Genomic DNA, 25,110 nt, shown 5'->3' on the forward strand with positions numbered 1-25,110 from the left:
ATCTTGCAACTTTACTTAATTTGTTGATTAGTTCCAACAGGCTTTTGATAAATTCTTTAGAAATGTCTATATATAAGGTTATATCATCTTCAAATAATGAGTTTTACTTCTTCCTTTCTGATTTGGATGCTTTTTATGTTTTTGCCTTGCCTAATAGCTCCAGCTGGGACTTCCAGTATTATGTTTAATAGAGTGGTGAGAGTGGGCACCCTTGTCTTGTTCCTGATCCAAGTGGAAAAGCTTTCAATTTTTCAGCATTGAGTATAATGTTAGCTGTATCCTAGACAATCTTTATTATGTTGAAGTATGTTCATTCTATACCCAGTTCACTGAGAGTTGTTTTCTTGTTGTTTGTTTCTTTGTTTTCCTGAGGAATATTTGTCCTGAGCTAACGTCTGTTGCCAATGTACTTCTTCTTGCTTAAGGAAGATTTGCTCTGAGTTACCATCTGTGCCAGTCTTCCTCTATTTTGTGTATGGGTCGCTGCATAGGATGTAGGTCCATGCCTGGCAACCAAACCCAGGCCACCAAAGTAGAGCAGGCTGAACTTAACCACTAGGCCACGGGACTGGCCCCTGTTGAAGGTTTTTATCATGAAAAGATGTTCTATTTTGTCAAATGTTTTTTCTGCATCTATTGAGATACGATTTTTTTTCTGTCATTCTATTAATGTGGTATATCACATTTATTGATTGGCATATGTTGCACATCCTTGCATCGTGGGGATAAATCCCACTTGGACATGATGTATATAATCCTTTTAATATATTCTTGAATTCAGTTTATTAATATTTTGTTGAGAATTTTACACCTATATTCATCAGAGATAATGGTCTAAATTTTTCACTTATAGTGTCTTTATCGGGCATTGGATGATGTTTGCCTCATAAAATGAGTTTGAAGTGGTCCCTTCTCTTCAATTTTTTGGAAGGATTTGAAAAGGATTGGTATTAATTCTTCTTTAAATGTGTAGTGGAATTTGCCTGTGAAGCCATCTGGTCCTTGGGTTTTCTGTGTTGCAAGGTTTTTGATTACTGATTCGATCTCCTTATTCATTATTAGTCTATTCAGATTTTCTATTTCTTCCTGTTTCAGTCTCTGTAGGTTGTATGTTTCTAGGAATTTATCCATTTCATCTATGTTCTCCAAATTTTTGGCATATAGTTGTTCATAATAGTCTCTTATGATCCTATGTATTTTTGTGGTATTAATTGTAATGTCTCCTCTTTCATTTCTGATTTTGAGTCTTCTCTCTTTTTTTCTTATTCTGGCACAGGTTTGTCAATTTTGTTTATCTTTTTGAAAAAGCAACTCTTAGTTTCATCGAATTGTTTTTCTATTATCTTTTTAGTCTCTATTTCGTTCATTTCCACTCTTATCTGTATTATTTCCTTCCTGTGGCTAACTTTGACTTAGTTTGTTCTTTTTCTAGTTCCTTGAGATGTAAAGTTAGATTGTTTGAGATCTACTTTTTGTTTTTTTGGTGAGGAAGATTGGCCCTGAGCTAACATCTATTTCCAATCCTCCCCCACTCCTTTTTTTTGGCTTGAGGAAGATTGGCCCTGAACTAACATCTGTGCCAATCTTCTTCCAGTTTGTATGTGGGTCACTGCCACAGCATGGCTTGAGTGGTGTAGGTCTGTGCCTGGGATCTGAACCCTGGGCCAGAAAAATGGAGTGTGCAGTATTTAACCACTATGCCAACAGGCTGCCCCCAAGATCTACTATTTTAATACGTGCATTTATCACTATAAACTTCCCCCTCAGAACTGCTTTTGCTGCATCCCATGGGTTTTGGTATGTTGTGTTTCCATTTTGATTTGTTTTGATATTTTTTTTTATTTCCCTTGTGATTTCTTCTTTGACTCATTAGTTGTTCAGGAGTCTGTTGTTGAATTTCTACATATTTTCAGATTTTCCAGCTTTCCTCATGTTGTTTATTTCTGGTTTCAAACTATTGTGATCAGAAGAGATATTTCATATCATTTCCATCTTCCTTGATATGCTAAGGCTTTTTTTGTGTCCTATCCTTTTGTGTCCTATGATCTATTCTGAAGAATATTTTGTGTGCACTTGAGAAAAAGGTGTATTCTGCTAGCGTTAGTTTGAATGTTTTATAAATGTCTGTTAGGTCCATTTGTTCTAATGCATGGTTCAAGTCCAATGCTTTCTTGTTGATTGTCTATCTGGAGGATCTATCCATTGCTGAAGTGGGGTATTGAAGACTCTTGCTATTATTGTGTTGTTGTCTGTTTCTTCCCTCAGATCTGTTAATATTTGCTTAATATGTTTAAGTGCTCTGATGTTGGGTGCATATGTATTTGGTTGTTATATTTCTTCATGAATTGATTCCTTTTTTATTATATAATGACCTTCTTTGTGTCTTGTTACTGTTTTTTGCTTAAAGTCTATTTTGTCTAGTATAAGCATTGCTAATCTCATATTATTTTTGTTCTATTTGCATGGAATATCTTTTTCCATCCCTTCACTTTGAACCTGTCTGTATCCTTAAAGTTAAAGTGAGTCTGTTGCCGGCAGCATGTAGTTGAGTCTTGCTTTTTTTAATCCATCTAACCATTATGTGCTTTTTGATTAGTGAATAAAATCCATCTACATTTAGAGTTATTAGTGGTATGTAAGGACTTACTAATACCATCTTATTAATTTCTTTCTGGTTGTTCTGCATTTCAATTGTTTCTTTTTCTGTTTCTGCTATGTTTGTAAATTGGTGATTTTCTGTGGTGGTATGCTCTGTGTCCCCTTTCTTCTTCCTTTGTGAATATCCTCTAGGTTTTTGCTTTCTGGTTACCATGAGGCTTGTATAACACATCTCATAGATAAAACAGCCCACTTTAAGCTGATAGCAACTTAACTTCAATCACCTACAAAAGCTTTGCCCTTTTACTCCTCCCTTTATGTTTTTGATGTCATTATTTACCTCTAAATGTTGTATTCATTGAGTTATAGTAGCTACGATTATTTTTCAATTAAGTGATTAACACATCTTCCTATTACAGAATTAGACTTTTCTAAATCTGACTGTATATTTACCTTTGTGTTACCAGTGTGTTGTATGCTTTCATATGTTTTCAAATCAGTGATTAGTCTCTTTACTTTTCAGCTTGAAGACCTGATTTCAGCATTTCTTGTATGGCAGGTCTAGTGGTGATGGACTCAGCTTTTGTTTGTCTGCAAAAGTCTTTATTTTTCCTTCATGTCTCAAGTATAACTTTGCCAGATAAAGTATGCTTGGCTGGGAATTTTTTTCTTTCAACATTTTGAATATATCACTCTGTTCTCTCCTAGCCTAAGAAATCTGCTGATTTCAAGGTTCCTTTGTAGATTACAATCTTTTTTCCCTGCTTACTTTTAGGATTCTTTCTTTATCTTTGATTTTTGCCAGTTTTATTATAATGTGCCTTTGAGAAGGTCTTTTTGCATTGAGAAAAGCAAGTGATCTGTTATCTTTGGGAACTTGGATGCTCAAGTCTTTCCCCACGTTTGGGAAATTCTCAGCTATTATTTCTTTTAATAAACTTTCTGTCTTCTTCTCCCTCTCTTCTCCCTATTGAATCCTAGTTATTCCAATACAGTCATATGCCATATAACAATGTTGCACTCAGCATTGGACTGCATATATCACAGTGGTCCCATAAGATTAGTAGCATAAAGCCTAGATGTATAGTAGGCCATAACATCTAGGTTTGTGTAAGTACACTCTATGTTGTTTGCACAACAACAAAATCACCTAACGACACATTTCTCAGAATGTATCTCTGTTGTTAAACAATGCACAGCTATATTTGTTTTGATGGAATCCCATAGATCAGATAGGCTTTCTTCACTACTCTTTTTTCATTTTTTTCTTTGTTCTATTCTGATTGGGTTATTTCAAAATTTCTGTCCTCTAATTCACTTATTCTGTCTTCTATTTGCTCTAATCAGCTACAAATGTTCTCTATGGTGATTTTCATTTCATTCATTGAATTCTTCAACTCAAGAATTTCTATTTCCTTCTTTTTTATGATTTCTCTCTCTTTGGTAAATATGTCATTTTGTTCATGTATTTTTTTTTCTGATTTCATTGAATTGTCTTTCTAGGTTTTCTTGTAGTTCATTGAGTTTCTTCAAAACAGTTATTTTGAATAGTTTATCAGCTAGATCACAAAATTCCATGCATCAGAGTTTAGTTATTGGACAATTATTGTTATTTTTTGGTGATGACATATTCTTGATTTTTCATGTTCCTTATATTTTTGCATTGCTGCTTTCACATTTGAAGTAGTAGACACCTCCTTAAAACTTGACTAGTTGCCTTAAAGTGGAGTATACTGTTAGCTGGTGCTGTTATAGTTGGGATTTTCTTTGCCTTCTGACTTTTCCAGAAGGTGGTGCTGTAGCTCAAGTTTGTGGTTTCTCCCTTGCCCACAGATCCTTATCTGTTTTTCTGATAGGACTTCATTTACTGGACTTGCTCTTTCCACTACTCTCAGGAGCATACACAAGAAGCAGGCTGCATAGTGAGGGAGGTGTGGGTTTAGCACTTGGGGTGTTGGGGGTGCCCATGGACCCAGTGTGGAGATACTTGGGTGAGGTACTCTCCGAGGCTCATGGGATGAATTCTTATTGAAGTACTGGGTATAGTCAGCAGGAACTGCATCCCTTTAATGTCCTTTGATATTCTTATCTGCCTCTTTCCCAATCTTCTCCTTTGCCCCATTTATGGAGATCCTGCCTTGGTCCTCTGGGTGTTGCTGGAGAGAACAGCTTTCTCCAACAGCATTCTGTACAATGGGGATAGCCAGGTACCCGCTGATCTTTTTCTCTGCTAGAGAGGTCACCACCACTGGATAATTTAGTCCTGTGCAGTGTTTCCTTGGGTGGGGGAGGGTGGGGAGGCACAGGGAAAATTCCTCTCACCATCTCCACTGCAGTCAAACTCATACCTTTTATTTTGCTCCAATGGCATGTTGATATCTCCCCTTGGGAAGGTTGGAGTTCTCCAAATTTTGTCTTATCTGTGGGTGCCTGCCCAGATCAGCACTCTCCCAGTTTTTTCCAAGCCTCAGTGAGAGGACTTGGGGCAGGATCGCTGCTCTGCTGGTTCTGCAACCCATACCAAGGTCTGTCTGCCTATCACTGGATGCACAAGTCAACAAGACTCCTCCCGAGTCTCCTGGCATATAGTGCTGGATCCTACATTTCCCACAAAGGTGCTTCTGTTCATGGATGGATGTCTAATTTATTGTTCAAAACGGGGGACAAAAAGGAGGAGCAGCTTAAGCCACCATGATGCTGATGGCACTCCTGGATATTCTTTAACAGGCAGAATAGCCATGCTTGCTGATCTAGCTTCATTTTAATGATTCAATAGTTGATTTAGTTATAGTTGAATATTTGCTAGACTTCTATCATTTATTTTTTCACAAAGTTAGTGTTTTTTCTCTTCTTAACCTTTAATTATTAGATTTTAAGAGCCAAATGGATACTGCAGAGGTAGCAGGATCTACTCAACCTAATTTCACTCCCAATTCCAAGGCAAAAAGTGTAAAATTTACCTCGTATATATACCACTTAAACATCTTCTTAAAATAAGTATTGAGTAAAATTTGTTGAGACTCTGCACAAAAAAAAAAAATAGAAAGATCTGACAATTTTTAAAACAAAGCAGGCTAAACTATCTCAACTGTACTTTGTTCTATAAATATATAACTTATAAACTCGTATATATAGGATCCTATAACCATCTTTTATCCTATAATATGATTTCCATAGTTGTTATTACTTATAGTGAACTTTAAGGGATTTAAAACATGTGAATAGAAACTATATCAGACATAATTTTGGGTTACTGATTGTTTGGATTACTGATAGTGATGAGAATATTGGAAAGTTGCTAAAAAAGAAAAAAATTCTCTAATTTTGTCCTTTAAAACAGTGACACAAATTAACTATTATACCAGACTGTAAGCAATTTTTACTAAAAATTATTGCCTAACATTATGACCAAGCTGAGAGTCAGTTGTAGATTTTTATATTATTACAATATTACAGTTATTAAATATCAATTTGATTGTTAATTATTAGAAATACCAATTCTAGAAGAGTTATTACTTCACTAATTCACGTATATCTTACCTCATGAGCCATCAGTATTTCTGCTATGGTTGTTGTTATCCTAAGTTTTTTAATCACTGTGGTATAAATACTGTGTGTGGGTGTGAGTTTAATATCCGAGAATTTAATATAATTCATTTTGTCATTGAGCATATAGAAAAAAAGGCAACTCTTATTTGTATAACAAGTATGTATCTTGTGGTAAACATGTCTTAGATAACTATCTCAAAACATTAAAAGTGATTTAGAATACCCGCTATTTGAGATCAGAGGGGAAATTATCTTGAATAAGATATATGAATGTGATGGTTATTTTTGTCAACTTGACTGACCATGGGATGCCCACACCTTTAACCAAACACTATTCTGGGTGTGTCTGGGAGAACGTTTCTGAATGAGATTAACATTGAATTGGCAGGCTAAGTAAAGCAGCTTGCCCTACCTAATGTGGGTGGTTCTCATCCAATCAAATGAAGAACTGAATAGAACAAAAAGGCTAAGAAAGAAGGAACTTCTTGTGCCTAACTGCTTGTGCTGGGACATCAGTCTTTTCCTGCTTTTGGACGTGAACTCAGGAATCAGCAATTCTTGGGTTGAGCCTGCCAATTTTTGGCCTGGATCTACATCATCAGCTTTCTTGGTTTCTAGCTTGCCACCTGCAGATCTTGGGACTTCCCAGCCTCCATAACGAAGTGAGCCAGTTCCTTGTTACATGTATATAATTTATATACACACAGACACACACACACAGACACACACCCTGTTGGTGGTGTTTCTCTGGAGAACCTTGATTAATCCAAATCACATCAACTTGAATAAATCCTTAGACTTTAACATAAAGAATCCCTGAATCCTACATTATCACTAAGCACTAAAGGTAAGGGTAGGATCCAAGTTAAGAAAAAGATCTTATTTAACATTTAACATTCATAATTTTATTTCCCCTGCTTCAATAATATGACAAATAGACAAAAGCAGTCATATTATTCAGTAGTATTGGGGATCTCAGTGAAGGGAAATGGTTTACCTAAAATTGTATAGCTAGAAATTTTCTGCATTAGGATTGAACCCAGGTTTTCCACTTGCTAGTCTTATAATTTTATTGCTATATGCTACATCTTTTTATGTGGATAATAAATTAGATTTCATCATTCATAGATGAAATCTGGTCCAAGTCCAACTACATTAGGTTTTTACTATTTACTTGAGTTATCAGTGCTTTAACACAAGTAGAGTTTCCATCTAATTTATATCTTTCAAGTGTCTTCAAATATTTCTTGAAATAGGTTGAATAAATACATATAAACAGATACATTCTACAACTGGCGTTTAAAAATTGTGCCTTATTTATTTTTTTATTCCCTTAAAAATGGAACAAAATAAAAGTGTGAAGGAATAAATCACATATGAAGTCTTTCCTGAGGGCATTTGGGGGGTTTTTATCTTATCACACCCCTTTTTACTACACTTGCTACTAATCCTTCGAAATTCCTGAAAAGTTAAGACTTGAACATTGGCCAGAAAAAGAAAAACCCAAGGCTCCAAGGCATTTTGATATTTTTGACCTCATGAGCTCCCTGAAAATTCTTTTTAAAAACCCAAAGCATCTATTTATTTTTTTGTTTTGTTTTTAGGGATTGCTTCCTATTACTTAAAAAATATATATACATATATTAAGTATATAAACCCCTAAATAATACAAAAATTCATTATGTCCTAATGTAGTATGTTTGATTCAACTGAAAGTTAAAAAGTAACTCTTCTCTCTCTCTGCTATGATATTTGTGTCTTTTTCTACAAACCAAAAATAGGGAGTAAACAAAAGCATGCTAGAAGTCTTCCCCCTCACAAATTTCTAAGACTCTCCTGGGACAATGACTCATACTTTTAGGTCATTCTACACTTTATCAGAGTGATTAGTCAGGTCTCTAGAAAATATTGAATTTGAAGTTCAAGTCGAAAGGCCAAACAGTGAATAAACCCAGGCAGTTTAGAACTGAGTACCAGGAATTAGCAAATGTAAGTAGAGGAAAGATTAGAAAGGCCAATGGGAAAAATAACGGAGTCTTGTCAAATTGATTGTGTAGAAAGACTCATTGAGATTAGAACAAAAATGCTGAGAGCTCCAACGGCAATTTTTCTCTCTGTTTTTTTTTTTTTTTTCCCTAAAACAAGGTACATTTGGATGGGAAAAATGAAATAAAACAAGTGGATTAAGACAATGGGGAAAGGTGAAATATAGGAATGCCTGGTGACGGGGAAATTTAATACTGTATTTAAAGCAAGTCCAAGAGATTTGCATTTCAGAGGTATACGAAGACTCAGTTAAATTTGTCTCAGGACAGTCAGATATAATTTTTTTTAATGTATGGAATATTGACACTTACAGTCTAAAAGAAATAATCAAAATTGCCTTCAAATCAGCATGGGGAGTATATTGTGATGGAGCTCTAATTCAACCTGTAATTGCTGTCAGTGTCTGATCCTTAGTTTTGCTGACAAAAGACATAATTTGGGAGGAGAGGAGGAGTGATCCATATCGTCCTCTTTTCTCCCTTGCGTAATACCTTAAACTGCTGCTTGCCTTGACAGTGATGTGTATCTTGCTTTTTGTGTTTTCTTAGATATCTACAGAATTTGTATCTCAGCAACTTGATACATGTTTTACAGATAAACAGCCTGATCTTTGGTAACCTAATGTTGATTAATTAGTGTTTATTAAGCAGAGAAGAGTAAATTTGACAAGGTCAAGAGGAGTTAAGTACTTGAAAGCACAGTCATAGTATACTTAGATTTAGACCTAATTGGTTGAAAATGGCTTTAGTTTGACATAGACTTCAGAAGAAACAAACAGTTCCCACTGAACGATAGCATCTGACCTTGTCTCTGAACACCTCACCTCACCGTGTTCTGTTGTAATCCATTATTTGTTAAAGAACAGAGTCTTAGGTAGGTGCATAAATAAAATATACCTCTATTTTGATAGGAAAGACCCATACAAAACAACCTTTTAGAAGTATTGAAAGGAAATTTTTATACCTCTGTGAGTGTGTATGACACATTAATGTCAAAAATTGGCTTTAAGACAAAAGCTTTGGAGCATAAACAATTAATTACCTAATAATGAAGGGAACATTTCATCAGAAAGTGGCAATTGTCTAGAAACTATATGCCCCAATAACATAACCTCAAAATTAATAAATAAAAAATTAACAGTCTAGAAACTATATGCCCCAATAACATAACCACAAAATTAATAAATAAAAAATTAACAAAATTACAAGAAGAAATTCATACACCCACAATCATAGCCATAGACTTTTAACACACTTCTCTCAGAAACTGATGGACAGAAAAGTCATTTGGATTTGAAAAAAATAATTAAAATTTAATTTAATGACTATATCTGGAACTTGCCTCCAACTATGTGAAGAATACTATTTTATTTATTTATTTATTTATCTTTTGGTGAGGAAGATCAGCCGTGAGCTCACATCTGTTGCCAATCTTCCTCTTTTTGCTTGAGGAAGATTGTCTCTGAGCTAAAATCTGTGCCCTTCTTCCCCTACTTTGTATGTGGGATGCCATCACATATGACTTGATGAGTGGTGTGTAGGTCTGTGCCCAGGATCTGAACCTGTGAATCCCATGCCACCCAAGCAGGGTGCATGAACTTAATGGCTATGCCACCAGGTCAGCCCCACCTCCAACTACCTGATACACATTCTTTCAGACACTTAAGCAAATGGTGACAACCAAAGAATCATTGACATACTGATGGAATTGTGTTCAGAAATATTGATAATTAATGAAGACGAAAACACTACACATTAATTTGTGGGATGGAGCTAAAGTGGTATTTTAGCACACGCTGTAGAAAAAAATAGAAAATTAACGAGCTACTTATTTAACTCAAGAAGTTAGAAACAGAACAAAGAAAATACAGCCTATAGAAGAAAATAAATGGAGAAAAACAATAGAAAACAAAGGAGCAATAGAGAAGACTAACGAGATCAAAAGCAAAATCTTTGAAAAAATTAAAGTATTAATACCTTTATGCTATGTTTGTATCTCTGAATTTAAGTATACTGTGTTTTACAAAAATAATTGACCAATATTTACTCAAAAAGGAAGAATATTCCCAATGAACTCATAATGATTAAATAAATTGAATCAGTATTAAAAAAATCAACTCAGATGGTTTTATAAATGAGTTTTACCCAAACTTCAAGAACTAGATAATCTTCATTTTAGAAAAACATTTCTAAAAAAGGGGAAAAGAAAGAGAAATGGAAACACGCAAGTACATTTTATGATGCTACTGTAATCCTATCATCAAGAACAGTATTAAAAAGGCAATTATAGTGCAACCCCTTGTGAATCTAAATGTGCTTATTAGCATGCTGAATCTAGGAATGTGTATCTGCAATAACCCAGCCCTGTGCTGGAGGATTTATATACATTAGCGAATTTAGCCAAGATGCTGAATAATAATTGTTAATTTTTTTTACCCTTTGGCAGAAAAGTATGAAAATATTAATAAAATACCTTTATTAAACATCTAATGAAAATATGAAATATAAATGAGCCTACAACCGAAGTAAGTTTCCAAATAGTTCATGTATTAGTCAAGCAGGGGAAGTCACTTTACTTACTGATGGTGATTTTATTCAATTATGTTTGATTGCAGCAGCTGAAGAAATGTGTCCAGAGAAAATAAACGTGTTTGACTGTTAGTATTAATAGCAAAAACAGTGCTTAAAGGGTTGAAGAAATTGAGATATTGGCAATAATCAATTAAAAACAAAGCAACTGATTTCAAGTGGTTTTCCTCATCTTTTAATAATTTGAGATGTTATTGATACTTTTGTTATTTATTTGAGGAATCAGTGATGAATTTGAAGTGACAGAAGAATTAAGGGGATGAATGGAACAAGTATAGCTGAGAATATTTTCAAAGTTAAGAAAAACTAATTCCATAAAATCTGAAGTGGAGTCTGCTAAGATGTGTGAAGCAGAAAGAGGCTTATTTGGATAAATTTACAAACTTTTTAAAACATAAGGCATATGGTCATTCTTTGAACACTTCATCAGCAGGTACATTGTGGAAAACATTTGAATATGTCGTGTTATTGAAACAGCAGAGTCAACTTTAAACTTCATTTTTTCTCATCAATGTAATTGTCAGTTCTGTGAAATTCTGTCTGAAACAGAGTCAGAATATCCTAACTTGTCTGACCACACAGCTGTTTTATGGCTTTGTGATAAAGTTTTACTGCAGTTTTTTCTCCGGTCAAACCTAAAATCGACATTTTTCTGAAGAACAACAACTGCCCTCAAGCTTTATCATCAAATACTAAATGGCTATTTCCAATTAGCTTTTCCTAAAGAATTCACAATATTTCCTGATGAACTCAGTCTAAAATTACAAGGAAAAACAGTGCTTATATATGAAGCTTATATTGTGATGAAGACATTTTGCTAATACCCAACATTGTTTGAATCACAAGTAACAGCTAGCTGCTTTATAAACTTCCCATATTGTCAAAGTTAACACAAGGACTTAAATCTCCATTCCCACTCAGATTTCCAGTGGATATACTTACTGACCACACCCTACATGCTCAGCAATGTTTTTTGGACCTTAATGCAAGTGCAAAGTAAATTCCCATATTTCAAAGTCCTTTTCACTGTACAACTCAAGAGCTTCCAGCTTAACCTTCAACTGGAAGTAATTAATCTGCAATGCATTGACATGCTTAAAGGCAAGTAGCAAGAAAAGAATCTAATAGAATTCTATGAATGCTTTCCAAGTGATGAATACACTCAGTCAAAATCATATTCTTGTAGACTGATATCAGTATTTGGAAATACCTATCTGTATAAAATGGACATTTTCAAAGGTGAAATTCATAAAATCTCTGTACAGATCCACATTAATAGATGAACATTTGCAATTGATTTTGATGAGAGAACATTAAATGTGAACCCCATTAAGCAAAATATTATCCCCTCTTCTAAGGAAAAGAATTTCATTCTCATTAGGACCTGTATTCCAAATGTATATATATACACACACATATATATACATTTTTTCAATTGTTATATTTTGAGTTTGTCCATAAAACCTTTGTGAAAATTTATAATAGCCATTCTAACAGATGTGAGGTGATATCTCGTTGTGATTTTGATTTACATTTCCCTGATGATTAGTGATGTTGAGTACCTTTTCATGTACTTATTGATCATCTGTATGTCTTCTTTGGAAAAATGTCTAGTCAAATCCTCTGCTCATTTTTGATCAGATTGTTTGTTTTTTTCTATTGACTTGTCTGAGTTTTTTATATATTTTGCATGTTAACTCCTTATCAGATGCATGATTTGTAAATATTTACTCCCATTCAGTCTTTTCATTTTGTTCATTGTTTCTTTTGCTGTGCTGAATCTTTTTAGTTTGATGTATTCACACTTGTTTATTTTTACTCTTAGTGTCAAATCCAAAAAATCATCACGAAGACTGATGTCATAGAACTCACCACCTATTTTTTCTTCTAGGAGTTTTATGGTTTCCGGTCTTACAACCAAGTCCTTAATCTATTTGACTTGATTTTTGTGTGTGGTGTAAGAAAGTGGTCCAGTTTCATTCTTTTGCCTCTGGCTGTCCAGTTTTTCCAACAACATTTGTTGAAGAAGCTATCCTTTCCCCAGTGTACACTCTTGATTACTTTGTTATAAATTAATTAATCATATATGTGTGTGTTTATTTCTGGGTTTTCTATTCTGTTTCACTGATCTATGTGTCTGTTTTTAATGCCAATATCATCCTATTTTGAGTACTATAGCTTCAAAATATAGGTTGAAATCAGGGAGTGTGATGTCTTCAGCTTTGTGCTTATCTCTCAAGATTGCTTTGGCTATTCAAGTTATTTTGTGGTTCCCTACATATTTTAGGATTGTTTGCTTTATTTCTGTGAAAATTTCCATTGGAATTTTGATAGGAGTTGCATTGAATCTGTAGATTGCTTTGGGTAATATGGACCTTTTAAGAAGAGTAATTCTTCCACTCTATGAGCGTGGACTATCCTTCCATTTATTTGTGTCTTTAATTTTTTTCATTAATGCCTTATAGTTTTCAGTGTACAGGTCTTTAACCTCCTTGGTTAAATTTATTTCCAGGTATTTTATTCTTTTCAATGTAATTGTAATAGGACTATTTTTAAAATTTCTCTGATAGTTCATTATTAGCATATAGAAATGGAACTGATTTTTGTATATTGATTTTGTATCCTGCAACTTTACTAAATTGGCTTATTAGCTCTAACAGGTTTTTTTGGTGGGGTCTTTAGGCTTTTCTATATATAATATCATGTTATCTGCAAATAGTGATAGTTTTATTTCTTCCTTCCTGTTTTGGATGCCTTTTATTTCTTTTTCTTGCCTAATTGCTCTGGCTAGGACTTCTAATACTATGTTGAATAAAAGTAGTGAGAGTGGACATCTTTCTCTTGGTCCTGATCTTAGAGGAAGCTAGAAGCTTTCAGCTTTTAACCATTGGGTATGATGTTAGCTGGGGCTTGTCATATATGGTCATTATTATGTTAAGGTATGTTCCCTCTATTCCCACTTTGTTGAGAGGTTTTATCGTAAATTTCTGTTGAATTTTGTTAGATGCTCTTGCTGTATTATATATTGACATGATCATATGGTTTTATCCTTCATTTTGTTAATGTAATTTGTTACATTGATTGATTTGAGTATGTTGAACCATCCTCACGTCCCTAGAATAAATCCCACTTGATCATGATATTTGATCCTTTTAATGTATTGTTCACATAGAGTGACTGAATAGATTAAACAACAAAAACAACACCCCTCTATATGCTGCCTATAAGAGACTCACTTCACATATAAGGATGCACACAGAGAAAGTGAAGGGATGGAAAATGATAGTCCATGAAAATGAAAACTAAAAGAAAGCTGGGGTGGCTATATTTCTATCAGACAAAATAGATTTTAAGACAGATAGTGTAATAAGAGACAAATTCATTACATAATGATAAAGGAGTCAATTCAACAAAAAAATATAGCATTTGTAAATATTCATGCACCCAACATAGAAGCATCTAAATATATAAAGCAAATATTAACAGACATAAAGGGAGAAATAGATAGCAATATAATAACAGTAGGGGACTTTAATATACCACTTACATCCGTGGATAGTTCATCCAGATAGAAAATCAATAAGGAAACATGGGCCTTAAATGACATATTAGACCAGAGGGCCTTAACAGATATATACAGAACATTGCGTGCAAAAGCAACAGAATACACATTCTTCTCAAATGCACTTGGAATGTTCTCCAGCACAGGTCATATGTTAGACTACTAAATAAGTCAATAAATTTGAGAAGATTAAGTCATATCAAGTATCTTTTCTGACAGCGGTAATATGAAACTAGAAATCTACCTCAAGAAAACTGGAATATTCACAAATATGTACAGATTAAACAACATGTTACTGAATAACCAATGGGTCAAGGAATAAATCAAAAAATAGCTTGAGACAAATGAAAATGGAAGTAGAGCATATCAAAATTTATAAGATGCAGGAAAAGCACTTCTAAGAGTAGTTCATAGCAATAAATGCCTACGTTTGGAAACTAGAAAGATTTCAAATAAACAAGTGTACACCTCAAGGAACTAGAAAAAGAAGAACAAAGCCCAAAGTTAGTAGAAGGAGGGAAATAACACAGATCAGAGTGGAAATAAATGAAATAGAGACTCAAAACACAATAGAAAAGATCAATGAAACTAAGAGTTGTTTTTTTGAAAAGGTAAAGTGACCTTTAGCTAGACTCACCAAGAAAACAAGAGAGAGGATTCAAATGAAAGAGGGGACATTACAATTGTTATAACAGAAATGCAAAGAATTATAGGAGTCTACTATGAACAATTATGTGCCAACAATTTGGACAATCTAGGAGAAATGGATAAATTCCTAGAAACATATAACCTACCAAAACTAAATCATGAAGGAACAGAAAAGCTGAATGGACCAAATACTAGTAAGGTGATTGAATCAGTAATCAAAAACCGCTCAACAGAGAAAATCCCAGGACCACACAACTTCAGTGGGGAATTCTACCAAGGATTTAAAGAATTAATGCTAATTCTTCTCAAACTTTTCCAAAAAACAGAAGGGGAAATACTTCCAAACTCATTTCACAAGGCCAGCATTACCCTAATACCAGATGAAACTCTTCATATCTCAACTACCCAAGCTGATAATCAGAGGACCTGGTTTCAAAGAATAATGCAGAAAGGATATTCAAGTAGAACCTACAAACATTTCATTATTGTTTCTGGTATTTCTTTTTTTGTCATTCATGGACTGGTGGCCATTTATGAAAGATGCTGGGAATCAGAGGAAATCACTACTACCCAACTAAAATAATAATCGGGGCATGTAATTAACCAGGATCAAATTGAGACTCTACCAATGGAGGGACCAACAGACACCACCTTAGTATGATCTTATATTAAACCTGGACATTTTTAGGCATTTGGATCTTTTAATGTCTCTTGAACATTTTTAAATAGAAATAGATTCTGGCTTAAGAAAAATAAAACAAGAGCCAGCCTTGATGGCCTAGTGGTTAAAGTTGTGTGCTCACCATTTCAGCGGCCCGAGTTCACTTCCCAGTCATGGAATCACACCACACATCTGTCAGTTGCCATGCTGTGGTGGCAGCTCACATAGAAGAACTAGAGTGACTTAGAACTAGGGTATGCAACCATGTGCTGGGACTTTGGGGAGGAAAAAAAGAAAGAGGAAGACTGGTAACAGCTGTTAGCTCAGGGTAAATCTTTCCCTGCAAAAAAAAACCAAAATAAGACTAACTCCTCAGCTCGATCCACACTTGGCTCTAGCCAGCACCCTTCAGTGTCTCCAGGTATGACACCCTTGCCTGTTTCCATACTGTTGCTTGCTCTTCCTGTGGGGGCTTTCATTTTCCCCTGTCAAATTACTCAAATTTCCTCTGAGCTGGGCCACAGTGGTGCAGGAGGAAGAAGGACCAGGAACACTGTGTGACTTTGGGCAAGTCAATGAACCTATCTGAAACACAGTTTCCCCAACTGTAAAATGGGGCCAGTCTGTCCCCACCAGACTGTTGCTCTGAGGGGCACAGTGTGAGTCCCTGGCAATGGGAAAGGGGCTGGGAGGGGGTATCACTTCTCATCCCCCCACAACTGTAGCCCTTGCTGTCCCCATTCCTTTGAGACCCCACAGCCCTTGTCTGTGCCAACTTTGATGTTCATTAAACATGGTCTCATTACATTAAAAAAAGTGTGTATATTTATCTCCCCCACCATCTTCCCAGACCACTGAGCAGGGCCTTTGGGAAGGGCCACATTGAGATCCAAGGGACCTTGACTATTTCTCCCCCCTCCATAAATTATAAGGCCTCTTCCTACTACAACCCTAAACAAACAAATCATTTAGAAGTGGCCATAAGAGCAGATTTTTTAATTTAAAAAAAGTCTTTATTTGAAGGCTAAACTAAAATCCACAGGAAATTGTTAACAGTGCATGTTTACATTTTGTCCTTAATCAGACACATTTGAATACCTTCCTACCATATGATCCAACAAGTCCATTTCTGAGTATTTATCCAAAGGAAATGAAAACACTAACTTGAAAAGATATCTGCACCCCATGTTCATTGCAGCATTATTTACAGTAGTTAAGACGTGGAAGCAGCTGAAATGTCCATTGAAGGATGAATGGATATATATGAATACACAGAATTGAATACTATTCAACGATAAAAAAGAAGGAAATCTTGCCATTTGCAACAACTTGGATGGGCCTTGAGGACATTATGTTAACTGAAATAAGTCAGACAGAGAAAGACAAACTGTATGATTTCACTTATATGTGGAATCTAAAAGAACAACAAAACTGAAGTCATAGATAGAAAGAACAGATTGGCTGTTCCAAAGGTGAGGGGTCGGGGGTGGGCAAAATGGGTGAAGGTCATCAAAAGATACAAACTTCCAAATATAAATAACTCATGAGGATGTAATGTACAGCATGGTGAATGCAGTTAATAATACTGCATGTATATTTGAAAGTTGCTACGAAGAAACCTTAAAGGTTCTCATATAGTAAAAGAAATTGTTAAGTATGTGTGGTGATGGATATTAAGCAGACTTATTACGGTGATCATTTCACAATATATACAAGTATCAAATCACTATATTGTACACCTAAAACTAATATATTATAACATTATAATTTTATATGTCAATTATAGATCAATTAAAAAAAATCAAGAAAATTTACTTTCTTTTCATATAAGCACCTAAATGCCTCTTGACCTGCAGGGACTAAAATATTTACTATCTGGCCATTTGTATAAAAAGTTTACCAACCCTTGTTTTAAAGCATGAGTTTAAAAATGTCATCCACTTACGTAAAATTGTTAAATGAATTGCCAGTTATCCAAGCATTTCAGAGTGCGTGCTTTGGGAGTGGAGATTCTAAGTGAAGACGGGGAAGTAGGAGAAGGTTGCATGCAGCTAGAACTGACTTTTCGCCCAGCTCAAGACTCACTGTAACATGTATGGTAAAACAAACATGACTAGGAAATGGACAATGACTATTTTTCTCTTTTTCAGCAACAATTCATGCAGAAAGTACTGTTATATGCAATTCTACTTTAGATTATTTTTTCACAATTTTGGATGATGACTTTTATGGCAATAATATTCCTGTATATTAGAGTTATATTACTTGAATAATACATTAAATCCACTGTGTTCTATGTCTATTCAGTTTGTTTTTAACCATAATTGGGTGTTGTTAATGACATAATACATTCTCTGTTTTTTAAGTGTCTGTTGCAGAAAGGATCTGGCACTTCTCATTTATTTATTACACAAATATTTATTGAGCCTTATTTTGTATCATGCACCGTCTCAGCTACTGAGACAAATGTGGTAAATTAGACCCAAAGGGTGCCTGCTTTCATGGGTCTTGCATTCTTGCCCTCAGTGTATATGATAAAAATGGCTATCAAAGTCTTTAAAAAAAGAATTTACTGTGTGTAAAACAAAACTTTGTCTATATCAGAGGATAATTGACAGCGAATAAGACCACAAAAGTGAATCTAATTAAAAGAGGGACCAAATATGCACCATAAATAGGGGGAAAGTATTCAGTTAATACCTCAACTTAAAAAATAAAAAGAATTATGGGTATATATTTTCATTTAATTAGAATTTACTTATAATTTAAATGTGTCCCCAAACCTTAAAAAATGAATCAAAGGTTGCTTTCGATGGGTCTTAATTTTTCTAACAATGTTGTATGTTAGCATGAAACATCTTTTCTCTCTTATTCAACTTTTCAGAATGAACATAAAATAAGTCTGCATCGTTTTGGTTAAAATGTAGGTACTTATGTAAAAATGCCCTGTCGAGTTTCTGGAATATATGCCTTAACATCTGATATTTGAATCATTTTCTCTTGAAGCATCTATTGTCATTATCCTTGCTCGTTTTCTTGTGAACTGGTCCTGCTCTTCCAGAACCACACTTTTCAGTGCTTTGTCTGTGATTTGAGCAGGTCTCAAAGAATACTTTCCTGGATGTTGTTAAATTCAGCATCTTCATAAAATTTGGTATTCAACTTTATAATTGATATGCATTCTAATTGCATTATATTATTGTTTGGGTTAAGCCAAACCAGTTAAATATGACATTGACTCAATGAAGCAGAAATGAATACTAGTGACAAACAAGGAGAGGCTGTTTGAATAGTCACTAGTTAAATAGTTTGTTCCTTTGTAACTATTTTAATTTTTTTGCTTCCCTATTGAACCTCATAACTCTGAAGATTTGAATAATAAACACTCAGCAAAAAGAATTCCCTGTAGTTTTGATTTATATACTCAATCCTGATCTTATAGATACAAAAGAAAGCAAGATAATGAAGTCAGCTTTCTTCCAGAAAAACAAGAAACAGAGGTGTGAATGGCTTCTAAATTACTGAGCTGTCTAGAGTTTGCCTATGTTAATAATGATCTAAAAGAAATGAAAGCCATGTCTTAGTTTGGAAGCTTATATCCTTGAGCTGGAGGTAGAGAGTAATCCATAAACTCCAGTATTAGAATACAATCATAATTTCTCTCACCCCAAAAAGAATTAGATCACTAGCCCCACCCTTTCTCAGTTCTAGTTAAGAATGCCAATCCACAACTTGACTTGGCAGCAAAACCATCACAAAATGTTACACTTTCTAATGAAATAATGATAGTTAGCTAACCAGACACTAGATATTTACATAACTGAGAGGAAACGCCTTTCAATTTTCTTTCATAAAGATTTATACTGGGAGTCTTGAATGTAAAGCAGAAAAAGAAAATTTGAGTGGGTTCATCCAGAGACCGGAACCGCTGTTATTTCATGATGCTTTTTTAATTCACTCAGAACTTCCCAAATAAACTAGTTACTGTTAATAATTTACTTGAATACTTGCTCAGTAATTTCCATTTGCAAGTGTGACATCCCTGTGTCTCTCCCCTTGTCTGTCTGGATCATGATTTTGTAAACAGCAGAACAAATGGAAGCTAATGCCTGCTAGGAAATCAAAGCTTTGAAAGGCCATGGCAGAAGTGGATGTAAGTTTCTCTCAGATGTCAGAGTTCTTGTGTGCTTTTCTTGCCTCTGTCCTAATTAAATTCCAAGTGAAGCTATTTGCCTCTCATGGGACATCTGCCTCCTAGCTGACAGAGTCCTTTTCTCCCTTAGGGGCAGAGGCTGCAGGATGTTGGATCTTGACCTGTCTCCATCATGCCTCAAGGAGAACTAGAAGGAGAAAATAACATCCCTTATTTTAGTTCATGAAATGAATGTTATCTGAAAAATTATGTTTAGGAAAAATATGTTAAAATAATTTCAAGTTATAGAATCACTACAGCTTTTGAGCATACCTTTAGTTATGTGCTTAGTAGTATTTTATTCAAGGATCTTACATCTATTACTGCATATTTAATAATTATATAAATTCCTTAATGACATGTAAGAACTATAAAAATGAACACTTAAGTATGTAATAAAACCTTATTAATAATACAAAAAAAATTGATACAAAGCATCTTAATACAAATATATGAATTAAAAATAACTATAAAGTTATTTAAAAGTCTGTAAGTAAAAGTTTACAAACTGTTGTCAAAAAACAGACTACATGACTTGGTTTAAATATATGTGAGAAAAAAGTGTTGACACGTGAATGTTTTGTGCAAATAAATATAGAAGTGACTTTAGCAACACCTAAAGCAGTATTCCAAGTCTGGCTCCTTTGTGGTATTGTTTGTACTAGTCGTTTCCTTATTGTACATTTCTGAAACTAACAGTCTAATATGCCCACATTTTTAAACATTAATCAGCCTAAAGGAAAAAAGCATTGCTTGAAATGAAAAAAAAATATTCAACTCACGTGCCTATCGTGCCACTTAAAAGTTGTTGAACTCTAAACATGTCATTGAACTCCCCAGTCCTCAGTTTACTTTGTTCTCAGTTGAGGAGTTTGTAATCTAGAGTCATTAGTGTCACAGTCTAGGATTTTTTGACTTCTGAATTGATGGGGTCTAAATTATTTGTTAATGAATATAGCAAATAAAAAATGTTTGTAATTCCCATCACTTTACACTATTACAGAGCATCTTCTACAATATGTGGAAAGTGGACATCAAATTGAATTTTCAAAAAAAGATATGCTAAGAGAAGGTTTTCACTGTCTTTCCACAATAACAGGTGATTGCCAGAGGCTGGACAAGGAGTCTAAGAGAATACCCAGCCACTCATTTTGCATCATGTTGCTCTTTAGTCTTTCTGAGAGCAGATGTATTTGATTAAAGGTATCAGTAGCTTCTCAAGAAAGAATACATGAACTAAGTCAGCGGTCATTTTCAAGGTTCTAGAACAAAAATTGTTCATGTCTAATTTTGTGATTACTTTTTTCTAGGACCCACCGATCTCAGCATGAAGAGGCAGTTGGCGACTAGCTCAGGATCCTCCAGCAGTTCAAGCTCCAGACCTCAGCTGAGTCCAACTGAAATCAATGCCGTGAGACAGCTCGTTGCAGGATATCGAGAATCAGCTGCATTTTTATTACGTTCTGCAGATGAACTGGAAAATCTTATTTTACAACAGAACTGAGTCAGATGACGATCCTATTCACTGAGGTCTAAGTTTGCAGTTTCCACTAATGACATTTTGATTTCCCAGCAGAGATGCTTCTGGTCTTACTGCACAGTCTTAAGAGAAATACTTCCATTATGCCACATTGTCCTTGATCCATAAAGTGATGTGTTAAGGTGCTTCAAAGGAACCCTGACCTCTGAAGTACTCGTGATACTTTAATGTATCAGCCTACTGCTTTTTGTTTTAGTGTGTCAGCGTAAATATCTGGGGCAAAAAGGCTGTATATTCCTAATTCAAGGATAAAAGAAGAAGCTTGTGGTATAAAAAGTAGTTCAAGATCCAACTGAAATATTAGTGGAATTTGCTCCTGACTCGTTGGACTGAGAGCTGCAGTATCTGGCAAAAAAAGAGAAAAAAGCCAAAATTTCTTGTTGCTACAGGCTATAACAATGAAAAGGATCTTGTATTTTAAAAAAAAAATATGTAATTTTTATAAAAAGAAAACTTGTTTTTCATTCGAAATTGTCATTTTTACTTTGGTAACTTTTTCATAGGTCCTAAGAGAAAACTGTTTTGAGAAACTACTGTAAGTACCTTTTCCACATCCCTTTGCCTTCTCCTCTTTCCAAATTCTTTCTACAAAAATAACACTTGATGCTGAAAAAAAAAAAAATCCTTGCCTACGTTCTTTAAATCAGCACATCAGGAACTACTTCCGAGAGAAGCCTGCATTTCTGTACTCATGCTGATCCTGAGCATGCCACTCAACACTGCATCTTTACATAATGGTTTTCATCCGAATTTTTTAATGTTAAAAAAGACATATCATTGAAAAAAAATCACACCTTGGTTTCTTACAGCTGCTCACCCTGGATTGCCGCTGCTATCTTACAGGCGTCCCTCTAGCAGCCACTGGATGCAGATAACTGAATGTTAAGAGGTTGCAAGTGACAATCTGAAAATTTGCACTCTTGTGTGTAGGTTTTTTTTCTCTCTTTCAGAAATAGTTTCCAAAAAGACCATTACCTCTCCTGATATGATTTGTATAATTTCCAGTTCTAGGCAAAAATTTAAAGAACTCTCAGTGGATGCAGCTGCAACTTACAATGAACTGTCCCCTCCTGTTCCCCACACTTTGCCCTTCTTTCTTATTTTATAGTGTTGGGTACACATGAATGATGTTTTCTTTGTGCACTGAGGCAAGCCTATTTTTCAAACATTTAGGGAGAAATATATCAGTTTAAGCTCCTTGTGCAATTTTTTTCTGTTGTTTAGCTTTGGTTGGATTCCAAATTCTTTGTGCATTCCTGAATTTGCCTTATTTCATGTAAATTTATGTCATTCAGTTTTTGATAATGAGTTTAAGGCATCAGTGATATTTCTTACCTACTTGTTACATATAGTTTTTCAAGTAATGACTGTGATTGTGACCAAGTAATGTGCACTTTTTCTTGTAACTGTGGACATTGCTATGCTTTTTTCTTCTAGTGTTTCTAGAATTACTGTTCCTTACAGTTACGTAAACAAAAAACAAAAACAAAAAAAAGAACTTTTGTGATACTGTTGGTGAATATAATGTGAAAATCTTATTGAAATATGAGTATTTTGGAAATACATAGATGCACAAACATCTTTTAAGGTGTGGATTTAGAGTTTGCCTATTTAAATGAAAATTCAAAAATTGAGGGCTGGTATAATTTTTTCTGTTTTGTTGGGTTTAATAAACAGATTTCTGTGTTAAAACAGTTGTGAAACCTTATAAACTTTCTGAGTGATATGATACTTAACTTTCAGCAGTTTGCTTTTAAAACATGAAATGTTATTTTGTATTTACCTTTAGCACAAAATTGACAGTCCAAACTTGTATCTAAAGAATATCCTAATGTGTCCCAGAGACTCAACATTCACTGTAATAAATAATTTATTCCAGGAAGGGTAAAGTAAATTAGAAAAGCAAGGCTATTTCATTCGATTACTTACATCTGATTTAAGAATTTATTATCTTTTATTCCTCACTTTTACACGAGTAACCTGGCTCTTTTAGTCACTCTTGATTTAACATTTTGGGAGAAACATATACCTGTTTTAAGTTCCTGTTTATGCTTTGGGTTTTGTTGTACTCATATTTGAGGCTTTGACATGGTTGCTATGTCACAAAATAACACTCCGGTTTGAGTTCAGCATAAGAAATCCTTAATAGTGATAATAAAGCAAATGGAGTAGAGAAGGTAAGTTCCACCAAGGAGCTCTTGTTTTCATGCCATTTTCATCTTTCATTATAACTCCCATGCCCACCCACCAAGGACCAAATTCCCAATGTCTTCTGCTTTTTGCACATTTATCTAAAAGAATGAGTGTACTGGGACTCCCATCCTTTTTGTGGGAGAGCTCAGAGGCTAAAATGCAATACTATTTTGTCTTTCCTTTCTTTTATGACTTGTACCTCAAAACACTCTAGTCCTTTTTCACACTCTGTCACAGGAGAATAAAGAGATTACATCCCCTTTATAAAGTGTTTTGGAGAAATTAAGTGCAGGTTCATATTCTCATTCAAATGAGGTGATAGAAAACTGTCAAACACAGATATCAAGTAGACGTTTCTGTCACTTCTGCCAGTCAGCTTTCCATACAACAGCAGTTTCTTGTCACATATGTGTTACTTTATCACACTGAATAAGAAAACATGCCTTGAAATAACCACAGAGAATACAAACACAGGCAATAACTGAATTTTCTTAAATTGTGTAGTTCAAGTAACAACACTTGGTACAAAGTGCATTCAGTCAAAAGGTTAGCCACCACTTGCTGATTACTAGACAAGGAAAGGCATTTTGTTTCCTTTACTTCTCACAATAACCCTAGGAGAACTGGATGGTCACTGTCCATGTCACAAAGGAGGCTCACAAAGGTGAAGTGACTTGCCAGGAGCACAGAACCAGAGCTGAAGCCATCGTTTGAACCCAGGCACTCCTGATGCCAGAGCCCCCCTCTGTCGATGGCTGTGGTCTGCAGCCTCCCAGATACTAAATAATCATATTCTGCACTGTGACTTGGAACCATGCCTTTATTAAAGTTTAGCAGTTTTATTTGTGTAGAAAAATAATATTAAAAATTCACTTGACATCAAATAAAGCATTTGATTAAACAGTGAGTTTTATCCTGCTTATAGAAGTTGAATTTTCTTTAAGTTATGTTCTCTACAAATATAAGGAGCAACAGTAAAATTCACCACTAATGAAAAATCAAATACACAAACCGTGAAGGGAAGGCAGTGACTTTTTAACCATGACGGGTGCCATAGTAAATCTAGTAAGGAAAGAGAAAAGAGATTATCCAGCTGAATCCATAAAGGTAAGTTCATTCACCTGAGATTTTAGTCTTCAACACTATACAGGTACAGATGCCATCCTGCTGTTGTAATTAATCCTGACACCATTAATACATAGATTCAAAGATTAATCTTTGTACGCCAAAAATATTTTCTAATTTCATATGGCCCAGGTTTTAATCTTTAGTTCATAGAAAAAGAAAATCCAAAAATAAAGCAGGTAAACATTAACAAATTGTTTATCTTTTAAAGTGTGTTTGGGATGCAGAAATTTGGTAAAGTAAGGATTGAGTGCAAGCTAATCTACAGGGGCTTTATGATATTTTTTTTCTTTTTGCGTGTGTGAGGAAGATTGTCACTGAGCTAACGTCTGTGCCAATCTTCCTCTGTTTTGTATGTGGGATGCCTCCACAGCATGGCCCGATAAGTGGAGTAGATCTGTGCCTGGG

The 25,110-nt window shown here is 34.7% G+C and overlaps 1 protein-coding gene across 10 annotated transcripts in view; it reads left to right on the forward strand.

Moving 5' to 3' along the window:
• Window positions 1-23,076, forward strand: part of NOL4 (nucleolar protein 4) — a 361,044-nt gene extending 337,968 nt beyond the window's left edge. For 9 of the 10 annotated variants that reach the window (XM_044774554.2, XM_044774556.2, XM_070513243.1 and 6 more), the window contains one exon: window positions 21,155-23,076. In XM_044774554.2, the coding sequence (XP_044630489.1) occupies window positions 21,155-21,348 (194 nt within the window). In that variant the 3' untranslated portion in view covers window positions 21,349-23,076. The remainder of the gene's footprint in view (window positions 1-21,154) is intronic. The other variant, XM_044774560.2, reaches the window with a different exon arrangement.
• The last annotated feature ends 2,034 nt before the right edge of the window (window positions 23,077-25,110 follow it).

Source organism: Equus asinus, chromosome 7 (assembly GCF_041296235.1).
Source record: "Equus asinus isolate D_3611 breed Donkey chromosome 7, EquAss-T2T_v2, whole genome shotgun sequence".
NCBI classification, from domain to species: domain Eukaryota; kingdom Metazoa; phylum Chordata; class Mammalia; order Perissodactyla; family Equidae; genus Equus; species Equus asinus.